This window comes from Cinclus cinclus, chromosome Z, assembly GCF_963662255.1.
Source record: "Cinclus cinclus chromosome Z, bCinCin1.1, whole genome shotgun sequence".
In the NCBI taxonomy this organism is placed as follows: domain Eukaryota; kingdom Metazoa; phylum Chordata; class Aves; order Passeriformes; family Cinclidae; genus Cinclus; species Cinclus cinclus.
This window is the reverse complement of record NC_085084.1, coordinates 15,527,683-15,541,524: the sequence shown is the minus strand read 5'-3', so window position 1 is coordinate 15,541,524 and position 13,842 is coordinate 15,527,683. Positions and strand designations below refer to the sequence as shown.

The window sequence follows — 13,842 nt, the reverse complement described above, 5'->3', positions numbered from 1 at the left end:
AAAAATTTCTTAGTGTAAGTAATGCAAGAATAACATGTTTCGGGAACTTAGGGAGTATCATCTGGAGTCCTACTATGAAGAAGAACTGATGACAGAGGAGAATTAAAAGGTGTGCATTTGGAAAATTCATTTTACAACAGCAGCATTTACTGAGTCTTCAGAAGCAGGCAATTTTTCCTGAGGGCAAAACAATCCTTTTGGTATTCTACTTTCCCCACAGACACAAACCTTTAGTACTGAGCTTGGTGTCTGTGGGAAATTAGGGCAAGAAAAGCAAAGTCACAGGCAGGATATCCAAGAGAACACTTTGTACCCTATACTTCTATCTGTTTGATGAAGTCATCTTTCATTCAGCAACATTTCATTTGCTTGGTTTGTAAAATCACAGCCACAGAAATAAAACTGATTATGTAGCATGAAATAGAGCCATCTGTGAATGCTGCTGTAACCTATGTTGCTGTTATTGTCCTGTTTTGCAAGTGGAGCTGTATGAAGTTTCACTCATAAAAAGATGCAACCAAAATAGTTCCACAGACACATTTTACCCCTTACCAAAATGCAGGGAAATGGTGGGAAGAAGAGGAAAAAGGGATGAAGGAGAGAGCAACAGTGTATTTGTGTCTAAGAAGTGGGGAGAGAAAAATAACTGTCGTTGCAGACACAGAAATGCAGCACTAGAGAGACAAGCACTAATGAGGAAAAACATTTTCCATGCACACTGTGGCGGTGAGCTGTCAGCTTCAGATGTAAACTGGTTGCTCTTGTGCAGTCAACAGTCTGTACATGGCAGCTGGCATAGTCTTCATATGGATCTAGAGGAAATAAGCCAAGTTAATTGATGTTCCTAAACATGCATACCTCACATGAAGGACCCAGATAAGGTCATACAAGGCAGAAGAAAAAGGTAAAAGTTGAGAGTTTTCATACCCTTATTAAAATATTGCAGGTGATGATTTTATGAAACAATATGTTTAGTATTGATGAACCATCTAAAATTGTAGACACTTCTTATTTTCAAGGTACAGTTCTTCTAAAGAATAGAACTATGGGGCAAATAATGAAAGAAATGGTGTGGAGGCTTGCTCTCACTTCAGCTTTTTGGATTTGATTAGCAACAGAGGTAGAACCACAGAATTATGAAACAGTCTGAACTGGAAGGGTCCTTTCAAGATCATCTAGTCCAAACTGCCTTGTTGCACATACCAACATTTTTCACTGGAACAGGTTGCTTAGAGCCCCATCCAACCTGCCTTGAACACTTCAGGGATGAGGCCTCCCCACTTTCTCTGGGCAGCCTGTTCCAGTGGCTCACCAACCTTATACTGAAGGATTTCTTCCTATGCCCTGTCTAAACTTACTCTTTCAGTTTAAAACCACTGCCTATTGTTCAGCACTGGAGACCCTGGTAAAAGTCTCTCTCCACTTTTTTTAGAAGCCCCCTTTATACACTGAAAGGCTGCTGTAAGATCTTGTTGCTTCTCTTCTTCAGGCTGAACAACCAAACCTCTTTCAGTTTTTTGTCACAGTATAGGTTCAACCCTTTTCATGGCCTTCATCTGTAGCTGCTCAAACAGGTTCATGCCTTATTTAAGTTGAGGGCCCCAGAATTGCACACAGTACTCTAGGCAGGGTCTCACAAAAACAGAATGAACACGGAAAATCACCTTCCTCTTGGCCACATTATTTTTGATGCAGCCCAGGATATATTTGTTTTTTAGGGCTGTAAGTGCCCATTCCTGGCTCATGTCCAAACTATCCTTCCACCAAGTTCCTCTCTTCAGGGCTGTTCTCAATCCCTTCAGCCCCAGTCTCTGTTGATGCTGGAGATCACCCAGACCCAGATGCAGGACCTTGCACTTGGTCTTGTTGAACTTCACAATGGTCACATGGGCCACTTTTCTAGCCTGTTCAGGGCCCTCTAATGGCATCCCTTTCCCTAAACACCACTGATCTTGATGCCACCTTCAAACCTGCTGAGAGTACAACTCAATCCCACTATGTCACCGATGAAGACACAACAGAGTACTGGTCCCAATACAGTCCCTTGAAGGACACTGCTCATTACTAGTTGTTACTGGTAACAACAATAAACTGTGCTATACAGCCTAGACACATTGCTGGTTCTTACCTCACCAACAGCATTTGAGAGGATGTGAACAATTTTCTCATGGGGTGTTGCTACAACACTCTGCCCATTGATTTCAATGATCCGATGGCCAACACGCACACCTCCTCGCTCTGCTATGCCTCCTCTCATAAGGCTACAGATCTGCAAGGGACAGGACAAATTTATCACGGGCTGGATAAGGAACAGAGACTTGCTCACCCATTTTTTGCCTGCAAGTTATGAATCAACATTCAAACACAGACTGGCAACAACAAATTCTAAGATGCAACCAATTGCTGACTCAAGTAGGGAATGGATATTCTCTTCCAAGAGCAGAACAAACCGTCTGAAAAGGCTGTTTGTGTTGTACATTACATGTCTTGTGGTTTGGAAATTTATGAGTGTATGAAGGAACTTAATTTCAGAATGTTCATTAAGCAGATGCCTTACAACAAAAAGGATCAAGAACAGGCTTCTTCTTCTGAGATCATGCAATGGCTTGGTTAAGGACATGGATGATGTATGCTGAAAGCAGACTCTTCCACACATTTTTGTTTTGTTATGCTGAAATAACTTTTTTATTCCTCTGCCTGTCTTTAAAGTTGTGAAGTAAATAGAGACAAAAAGTAATTCTTATTAACACAACTTTTATATCTCAGACTTAACAAATGCAAAGTCCTGCTTGCAGTACAGAGAAAATAGCAGCTTCCCTCTTCTCACACTGAAACTTACCCACAAACGGAGAGGAAGTTTCATACATGATAAAGGTTCATCAGAAACTGTGGAAGCTACTTACAATCCCATTCTGCACACTGAAACCCAACTGATATCTGAGGTCTGGTCTTCTGATCAATACTGTGGTTACTGGAGGACATCTAACTATGTTCAGTTTAACCCGGGCCTGGTTTTTCAAACCCTGAAAAAAAATACCAAATTGACAGTTAAACATGTAACATGAGCAGAAGAAAAATGGTCTTAGAACAATGACATGGGAAGAGCCTTGAATAAATAGATCTTTGTATGCATTGTACCAGAATCTGATCACTGACAAAAGCATCAGAATATTCAGTGAGATGAGTGATGTAACATCAGTTTTTGTTTGCCAAAAATCTGGCACAGTTGTTTTAGGAAAACTAGGTTCCTGATGGCAGTTTCTTAATTTGATAACAGAAATAATTCATTAAAGGAATATTCAACAGGTCTATGCAGCTCACAAAAAAAGTCAGTGGCTTTTACATAAGTAGCTAAGTTAGTTACAAAATGGTTGCATCCCTAATGAAATATACTAAATTCTGTCAAGCAAACATCAGGTCCTCCTTGTATCATCATTGCATAAGCAGTGTTCATAATTTCCATTATTCACAAAATCCCAAGATGGGTAAGGTTGGAAGGGACCACAGAGGGTCATCTGGTCTGACCTCCCTGCTCGAGCTTGGGTCATCCCAGAGCACATGGCACAGGATTGTGTCCAGATGGCTCCTGAATATCTCCAGTGAGGGAAACTCTGCACCCTTCCTGGGCAATCTGTTCCACTGCACAGTCACCTACACAAGTTATTCCTTTATGTTCTCAGGGAACTTCCTGTGCATCAGTTGGTGCCCGTTGTCTCTCGTCCTGTTGCTCAGCACCACCAAGCAGAGCCTGGCTCATCCTCCTGGCACCCTCCCTTCAGGTCCTTCCAGACATTGATGAGATCCCCTCTCAGTTCTCTCTTCTTGAGGCTGAACAGGCCCAGCTCGCTCAGCCTTTCCTCATAAGAGAGATGCTCGGGTCCTTAATCATCTCTGTAGCCCTCCCCTGGAGCCATTCCAGGATCTCCATGTCCCTGCAGTGCTGAGGAGCCCAGAGGTGGACACAGCACTCCAGATGTGCCTCCCCAGGGCCGAGCAGAGGGGCAGGATCAGCTCGAGTGCTGGCAGTGCTCTTCTTGATGCACCCCAGGACACCATTGGTCCTCTTGGCCACCAGGGCACACTGCTGGCTCATGGACAGCTTGTTGTCCACCAGGATCCCCAGGTCCTTCTCCACAGAGCTGCTCTCCAGCAGCTCAGCCCCCAGCCTGTGCTGGCGCATGCAGGCGTTCCTCACCAGGTGCAGGACCCTGCATTTTCCCTTGCTGAATGTCAGCAGGTTCCTCTCTGCCCATCTCTCCTGCCTGTTGAGACCCTCTGAAGGGCTGCACAGCACTTGGGTGTTGGCCACTCTTCCCAGCTCTCAGCCATCAGTGAACATGCTGAGGAGGCATCTGCCCCTTCACTGAAGACAGTGATGAATAATTTTAAAAATACTGTACCAATATTGAACCCTGAGGGACACTGCTACCTAGAGGCCTCCAACCTGACCCTGTGCCGCTGATTATGGGGTCTGAATTGAATTCAGTCAATTCTCTATCAGCCTCACTGCCCACTAACCCACTTCACACTCCCTGAGTTTGCCTATGAGGATGTTGAGAGAGACAGTCTCAAAAGCCTTGCAGAAAACATCCATTGCTCTCCCCTCATTCTTTCAGGTAGCTGTTCTTCAGTAGAAAGAAATTAATTTAATCAGGCATGATTTATCTTTGATGAATCTATGCTGACTACTGATTATCACTTTATTGTCATCCACATGGAGAGAGATGGCCTCCAGAATGAGGTGTCACATCACTTTCCGAGGGATTAAGGTGAGGCTGACTGGACAGTAGTTTTCTAGTTCTCTTTCTCGCCCTTTTTGAAGACCAGGGTGACATTTGCTTTTCTCCAGTCCTTAGGCAAGTCTCCAGACTGCAAGAAACTTTCAAAGATGATGGTCAGGTCCTGTTCTGTGGTGTCTGCCAGCTCTCTCAGCACTCATGGATGCATTGTATCAGGGCCCATGGATGGATGTACAGATTTTGAGTTTGCCTAGGTGTTCTCTATCCCAATTCTCTTTGACCATGGGAAAATATTCCTACCAACATTCCTACCAACATTTACCCTGATTTCCTAGGTCAGAAATTCCTGAGGGCTGGTTTTGAGAGGGAACGCCAATCCATAGGCAATGTTCAGTAACTCTGCCTTGTCTGTGTCCTCTGTCACCAGGGTGCCCCCTCCATTTAGTAACAGGTCCACATCATCCTTTGTTTTCCTTTTGTTGTTGATGTATTTGAAGAAGCTCATCTTGTTTCCCTTGACATGCTCAGTTAGATTTAACTCCAAATGGGCCTTTGCCTTCCTTGTCTCATCTCTCCTTAGTCTGACAACCCCTCTATATTAATTCCAAGAGGCCTGACCCTGCTTCCATCTCCTGTGTATTTCTTCCTTATGCTTGAGTAATGACAGGAGTTCTTCATTCATCCATGCAGGTCTCTTGACCCCTTGTCTGACTTCTTGCTCACTGGGATGCATTGTTGTTGAGCTTGTAGGAAGTGATCCCTGAATATCAACCTTCCCTGCAGGACCTCTTCCCATGGGATCCTGTCATCTCTAAAGAGGCTACAATAAGCTCTCCTGACGCCCACGGTTATAATCTTACTTACTCGCAAGCTGGCCCCAACCTCCACACCTCCAACACCTCCACCCTTTCCTGTCTGTTGGGTAAGGTCAAGCAGCACACCCATTTCTTGTGGGATATTCTACCATCTGTGACAGGAAGCTGTCCCCAGGGCTTTCCAGGAACCTCCTGGATTGCTTTGCTGTGTAGCTTCTCTAGAAGATGTCAGAGTAAAGTCCCCCCACAAGAACCAGGGCCTGTGACTTCAAGACTGCTTTGAGCTGTCTGTAGAAGGTCTCATGCACCTCTAGATCAGGCATCCTGTAGCACACACCCACAAGTGTAACCCTTAGCAGTCTGCCCTTTTATCCTAAGCTATAAACTAGCTATAAACTATCTATTCACTCATCATCTACTCCAAGACAGAGCTTAATACATTCCAAGTACTCTTCCTCCCTTCCAACTGAGTTATATCACATTCACCATAAACTACCAGAAGAAAATTGAATGAGAAAAATTTATTTTTAATGTCAGGGTGGTTAAAACATGTATTGACCAGAGAGGCAGTGGAGTAGCCAGTCTTGGAGTTATTTAAATCCTAGTGGGCACAGCCTTAACAAGCCTACTCTACTTTGAACCACAATGTTGGTCTAGACCAGCTGCAGGAGTGACTGCCAGACTCATGATTGTGTTTATATGGCTCTGTGAAAACAAAAATGTAATAAACCACCAATAAACACAATCTGACCCCTTGTACAAGTTCAAGCACTCAGAACTCTTGGAGATTATTGTGAGAGATTTTTGAAATGTCCAAGTCACACAAAATAATAGCCATAAATCCATACATTACAAAATGCTTTCTAAAACATGCAGCAACTTTCAGCTCACTTAATTAAACACCTGCCAGTTCCAGTATCTGCTTCTAAATTCCTTTCATATGTGCAGCTGTAATCCAGGTCCCACATGCAATCAAGGGATCAGACACTGAGTTCAAATTATTAACTCCAGAAAGTAGTTCCTACTGTAGCTAAGGTAATACACTGAAGCCTCTACATACAATTTACTGCTGCTGATTCTGTTGAACTTCAGATACAGCAGTGACTTGAGTAATTGAACTGGCACCCCAGCATGATGAACTACTTTGAAGTCTGTTTTCTTGTCAGAGCCTTAAACTGGATGTAAGCAACAATGTGTGCAAACAGCTGCCCTCACTTCCACAAAGTGCTGAGCTCAGCTTGGCTCATGTTTGGAAGTGGCTGCAAGACAATGAACACAAAACGAGAAAGCTCATGGCTATGGGAACTGCCTGTACTCCACCCTCAGAAGAAAGAAGGTCTGAACTTCACCTCTTCCATGACTATGTACTCCTCTACTCTGGTGAGGAATTAGCAGTGCACCTCACATGTTCTAGGGCTATTCACTTTCTATAGGCAGGTCTTAACAACACACACTGTAGGGGACAAGGACTTCTCAACCTGAACTACTCTGTGGCCATGATGTTTATGGGAAAAACTAAGGAGCTTTTGCCTCAGTGTTCTAATCCTGAAAGGTAGGAGCCATGCAGAGTATGGGGGTGCCCATTTCCATGAGGAATTTAAGTGTCTAACTTCAGTCATCTGAATCCACTCATGGTACATGCCCAGAACAGACTTCATATCATCATGCTCTTACATCCCTGATGAATGTCTAAATTACTTACATGTATTCTTTGGGGGGAAAAAAAAAAATGTGGTCCCTAACAAAAATTATTTTAATTTTAAAGAAAGTGCATGTATTTCAGAAGTGGCTAATCTTAAGCAGTATACAGACTCGTAACATAAACTGATCAGAAACAGAAAATGGTATATTTTGACCACCTTTCTATGTTTATCTAGTTCCCAAGTATAGTTCTGATAGTATCCAGCACCAGATGCTTCTGAAAAGGACAGAAGTAGCATAATCCTATTAGGGAATAGCCACAACACAGGGAAAGCTTCTTCCAAGCTCTGTCATTTGCAATTGGTTTATGGTAAATTAGGAGCAGAGATTACATCCATAATACTGAATTATCTTGTTTGAAGTGCTTGTGACATATGTTTATCCACATAATATTATATTTTCATAGCCGTACTTCCAGCATGCTAAGGAAATCAGAAATCTGGGATATCTCTACCACATTTAATAATCTGCGCATAGATCGTTCATATACATGCTTGTTTCCAAAAGTGCTATATGAATAACTCCAGATGTGTGGTTATGAAGACCTGCAAACACATAGATTATCTTCTCTTTAGAAAGAAAGAAAGAAAGAAAGAAAAAAAGGCTGGCAGTAACTACAAGTGACGAAGACAGTGAAGAAGAGAAAGGCCTGCAGAAGCTGGAAACAGCAAAGCTGGTTAGTTCTGTATTGAGAAAATACTGATGAGCAAAACAAAAACTCCATCTGAATAAGGGAAGTATAACTTATCACAGCTTCAGAAATAAAAAATATGTGGGATAGGAAGCAATCACAAAAAAACCTCCTAAATTTGCATGGAGGTTTTTTTTTTGTTTGTTTCAATGATGCTGACACAAAGGTATTTAATGTGATTTTTTTTCCCCCTCTTTTCTTTACAGATGTAAGAGTGTTTCTGCCATATTTTCAGTATGTCACACAGGCTATCATTTCTACTCACTTTATCTAAAATGACTTGTTTGGTGACTTATGCATGTATTACTTATGAGAACTCAATGTTAACATTTTGGGAATCCTTAACAGGAAGTCTTTATAACAAACATCTTAGTTCTAGTATGAAGAGATAATCCATGAAGAAAAAAAGAAAAGATTATGCACTTTTTTTTTCTTGGCAAATTTACCTTCTATACGGAAAATTTGCTGTGCAATTTAAAAAAAATACAAAGTGAAAGAAAAAAGTTACATAATAGAACTTATTACCAAAAAGTTGCCTAAAGGGCTAAGTATAACAAGTACATTTCTAAAAATCAGAGAACAATGCCTGTATAATGTACCACCAACATTACGTGTCTGCATGTGATGACCTGCAGAGCTAGCCAGGACTATTTCAATAAATAACCAATTTCAATTCATAATTAATAAATAACTAATGAGCTCTCTCTCAAACACCCTTTAGTGATTATCTTTCCCATTCTTTCAACTCTGATATTCAAATACTTATTCCTTTATATGCTACAGCTGCCCCAGGCACTGTTCAGTTCCAGGTGACCTGCAAGCTTTTCACTGTCACAAACTTTGCTGACAACTAGAAGAAAGCTCTTCCAATTAAAATATCCCATTTATGCAAATGAAGAGAAGCATCAAATAAGAGAAACACTTTCAAATAACTTGGGCAAAGATGCCACTGAGGGTAAGTCTAAGCCAAAGTTTCAAAACCAAAAAAACCCAATAAATTTCTGTGTATGGATAATCTCCAGGTTTACAATCGTTACTATTAAAATATCTTTACTTTCCTGAAGGGAAATTAAGTCATGTTCACTTTGCCTCTACTGACATGTTAAATTTAAAAAATAGCTAAATTCACAATTAACACTAATTCTTCCTACTACCTTGCATGCAAAATCACATCTATACAGTGAAGTTACATATTGATTAAAAAATAGTATAACTGACTTATTATGGCATTATATAGAATTTTATCATTACTGGTGCTACAAAAATTCTGATGTAAATGAGAATGCAGTTTGTTACTCAGTAAACAAACAAACAAAAAAGCATTTACTCTATTTCATCCACACATTAAGAGGTATTTGACAGCTAGTAAGGCTTATGACAATACTAGACACCAGTGCCTCCATCTGTGATATAAAATTTCAAATGTGTATCTGGTAATATCTTACTTCTGCACAAAATACTCCTTTGTGAAGTTGTGCATATAACCCTGGTACACAAGCAAATAGCACAGCACTCTGGAATGGCACTGGATGGTGTCAATATGGACTTCATCAAGATTTTTGATGCTGTCCCTCAAGATAACCTCACAGCCAAGCTCAGGAAGCAGGTCATGAGGTGGATTGAGAACTGGCTTAATAGCAGAGCTCAGAGGGTTGGGATCTGTGACACAGGTCTATTTAAAGGATGCCTGTATCTAGCAGTGTCCCCCCCAAGGTTCAACACTGGGTCCCATCTCTGTATCCCTCTTTGTATCAGAGATGGAGTGTCTCCTGAGCAAGTGCACTGATGACACAAAAGCTGGGACAAGTGGACAATACCCAAGTGCTGTGCAACCCTTCAGAAGGATGATGCTGACATGCAGGAGGGGTGTGCAGACAGGAGCCTTCTAAAATTCAAAAAGAGCAAATGCAGGATCCTGCACCTGGGGAGGAATAACCCCAGGCCTCAGCACAAGCTGTCCATGAGCCAGCAGTGCTCTTGTTGCCAAGAAAGCCGATGTCATCCTGGGGTGCATCAAGAAGAACACTGCCAGCACTCGAGGGAGCTGATCCTGCCCCTCTGGTCAGCCCTGGGGAGGCACACCTGGAATGTTGTGTCCAGCTATGGGCTCCTCAGCACCGCAGGGACATGGAGATCCTGGAGGAGGCAGGTCCTGTTGAGGGCTATCATTAGGGGATTAGAGCACTTCATTTGGGAAGAAAAGGTTCACAGCTGGAGTGAATGACCCCAGGTCTTTTCCAACCCAATAAATGCTACAGTTCTGGGAAAGGCTGAGAGAGCTGGCCCTGTTCAGCACCAAGAAGAGAGAACTGAGAGGGGACCTCATCAATGTGTATAAGTATCTGAGGGGAGGATGTCAAGAGGATACAGTCAGGCTCTTTTTAGTGGTGCTGAGCAATAGAATGAAAGGCAAAGGGCCAACATTGGAATGAAGGAAGTTCTACCTGAACATGAGGAAGTATTTCTATCCTTTGAGGAAGACTGAGTACAGGAACAGATTTTCAGGTAAGTTTTTGAGTCCCCTTCTCTGGAGATAGTCAAAAGCCATCAATACACAATCTTGAGTAAGATGCTCCAGGCAACCCTGCTGGAACAGCGATGTTTGATTAGACTGCTTCCAGGCATCCCAACCTTACCGATTCTGTGGTCCTGTATGGAGTCAGGAAATTGGTGTAGCATAATTCACACTGTTTTTTAAGACCATGAAATGGAAACTGCCATGCAAACATTTGGAAATAATTTACTTCAGAGTTTTATACTTTCTGGTCTTCAATTATGTTATCATTTTAAAATTTGTAGCTTCCAGAAACATCTTCCTTACCTTTATAATGCTCTGACACGTTGAGAGTGGCAAACCAACCAAGCTGGTCCCATTGATTGACATGATCTGGTCCCCAATGTTCAGCTTCCCAGACTTCTCTGCCGGTCCTCCATGCATCATGTTGGCTATGATAACTGTAGGCAAAATGGATCCCCAGCCAGACTCCACAATCACTACACCTAGGATCTCTCCCTTTTGCTTTTCAATGTAAACCTGTATAGTAAAAAAAAGTGTTTAAAAAAGAGCTTCTTTTGTACCCATGGAACTAATATCATCCCCCCTCCAAATATTCACAAAACCCATAAATATGCCCCTCTTAATGTGCACCCTGCCTTCATAATTCAAAGGCAAAACAAGATAAGGTACATGTTTTACTAACTTTCAATTATATTTAAACATAAAATGATACACAATACAGAAGTAGTGCAAAACACCCCTCGTAAGTCATTTCTGTATATGAGCAGAAGAAATTGCAGTGAAAGAAACCTTGGTGCCATGGGCTTTGGTGGACAAAGCTAAATAAGAAGAGATTTCAAGAGTTTACAACTTTGCATTGGAAAAACATTACCTGTGTGTTCCAGCTGCAAACTGGTTCATTTTTATTGAGCAAGCTGCACATAGTTATTTAAAACCTGCAATCATTCATGTTCATCAACACCACTGCTCCTATAAATTTTATGTTGTCTACTGTAATTTTCAAAATTGTATTAATCTGTTAATCTGCTTTAAGTACACTTTCATATATGTCTGAGAATTATTTGGTAAAAAGAACAGAAACAGACGGCAAGTCAGTTGACTGCTGATAGATTTGGGGTTTACTGTTTGCCTTTGAAATAGAACTGATGACAGGGTGTCATACTAGGGAGGATATTCTAGACCAACTGAGATAATTCATAGGAAATACTAATGTTTTTTTAATTTCTGCCAACACAGGCCTACAATTGGTAAAGAGCAGCTGAATACTTGTGGAAAGGAAAATAAAAAAAAAAAGAGACATACATCTTTGCAATTTTCAGATTTGGAGAAGTGAATCAGATCATCATTGTACATGTCCTGGGTATTAAGCAAGTCGCTATATTCCTTCTGGCTAAGGTCTTCTGGGTTGATTCCATTTGCCCTCAGAAATTCTTGGTAGGCCACACTAAATGCTTGACCTATGGACTGTGCAATCAGCTGCGCCTGTAACAGTTCCCAGAGAAGGCAAAAGAAAACAACAGAAAAAAGTGAAACTTTCTGATGATCATGTCCACTGATACTTTCTGTTAAAATCACACTGCAAAATGGATCATCAAATTGATGAACCTACAAGTTACCTGCAATCCAGTCTAAAAAACATTCATGCATTACAAATTATTTTAAGGACACACCAAATGTGAACACATTTAGCTCTGCCATGAATCTAATTCAATAAACAACTACAAATTACAAATCTGAGAAAGAAAGACATCCTTTCACAGGTAATAACTGCTAATGTAAGCATAAAGACAGAGCCACTGCAGTGACTGTGGCATGCACCCACAATTCCTCCTATCCATGCTGCTCCCAGACGGCTCTCTGTTCCAGCAGAGGCAATGTCATTCTCTGACAAGCCAGCAGTGAAAATGACAATGTCTACTAGGAAACACACAACCACATTTAAAAGTGTATTTGCAACTTTTCTTACCATCCTTTAAAACACTGACAGTTATTACTCCTACCTCAGCCTCAGACAGAAAGGAAAGAAGCAGCCAACTAGTGACCAGATCAAGCCCTTGAAGTAACTGCAAATGGTCATAAGCATCTCATTCTCCACCCTGCTATCACCTTCAGCATTCCATCTCCTACACTTATTTCCCTCCTTCCAACTCACATAATCCTGCCAGTTCTCTGCCTGTTTCCTACAACTTTTGTCCTTCATAGGCACTCTCATGCACCTGCAGCTTCCCACACTCTTATTTACATCCTAAGCCACCAAATGCACCACTCACTATACTGCATTGCTTCCACCGTGAGCTGTTTCACTGCTGCAGCTGTGGGAGAGAAACTGGGCAGCAGGCAGATGCAGGGAAAGCTCTGCGCCAATCAAGTACAGAGGGGTGCCCAGCCTTTGACAAAGTATTCATGCTTAGGCAAGTAACAGGCAGGAGAGGAAAGCACAGCATGGTGCAGAGTACTGCTGTGGAGTAACTCATGCAGTGAGCGCTGTGTAGTGCAGAGGAGGTGGCTGTTATGTGCACTGAAACACTGTGCTGGCTGTGGTAAAGGCAGGGAAGGGAAATGGAGAACTCCACAGCTGTCAATGGAGGCCTGGCAGAGTGCTGGTAATGAATGAATGCTGCTCAAGTGTACTTTCATACAGTCTGATGGCCATATTTAAAGTCCAGTTTGGTCCCTAATAAGGAAAAGATTCCCAATCCTGCAATAAAAATTTTATCTTAAACAGCTCAAACTAGCACTAAACCTGCTTATGAGAACAGCATGATTGCTGGTGCTGAGAAGACCAATATGTAAACTGGTAGTGTATTACCAAAACTAAGACCAACCTAGTTTTGACAGCAAGAACAAAAGACAGCAAGAAAATGGGAAAACTGCACCTCCATTAACTCAGTAACCTAAGTGAAGAGTGCAAACTTTACATTCGCACACATGTATCTTCCCTCCAGGAAGACATCTGCTCCCACTTAGACACCTGACATTTGGACACATCACTAAGGTTCAACTCATTTAAAGGTACATCTCTAAATACAGTTGAACATCTGATGCTGTCCTCTTTAGACAAAGACACATCCAAGCAGAGACATGTTCTGGTCAACACCCGTTCACAAGCTTACAGCTTCTGTTTGACTTAATGTGTAGAGTCTGTCAAGTACCCAGCTGCCCCAGGAGAAGAAAATACAAGTTTTATAATAAAAGCAGGCCGTATTACTTCACTAGAGGTACAAAATCTAAGAAGCTTCCATTTCCTTGCTGCTAACAAGGAAATGGAAGTGCTTCCATTCTGTTAGTCACTTCAGTATCTGAAATCCATTTTGCAAGTTACCTGTGAGCTACAGACCATGACTACTAAGGAGAGTTGATATAATCTGCAGTTTCTCA

General features: G+C 41.8%; 1 protein-coding gene across 2 annotated transcripts in view; it reads right to left on the bottom strand.

The window, feature by feature from the left end:
- Positions 1-740: 740 nt before the first annotated feature.
- The window catches only part of APBA1 (amyloid beta precursor protein binding family A member 1), an 80,271-nt gene continuing 67,169 nt past the window's right edge, over positions 741-13,842 (bottom strand). For both annotated transcript variants that reach the window (XM_062513085.1, XM_062513084.1), the window contains 5 exons: positions 11,767-11,946; positions 10,768-10,980; positions 2,904-3,023; positions 2,129-2,269; positions 741-812 (listed from right to left, as the gene is read on the bottom strand). In XM_062513085.1, coding sequence (XP_062369069.1) covers positions 741-812; positions 2,129-2,269; positions 2,904-3,023; positions 10,768-10,980; positions 11,767-11,946 — 726 coding nt within the window. The remainder of the gene's footprint in view (positions 813-2,128; positions 2,270-2,903; positions 3,024-10,767; positions 10,981-11,766; positions 11,947-13,842) is intronic.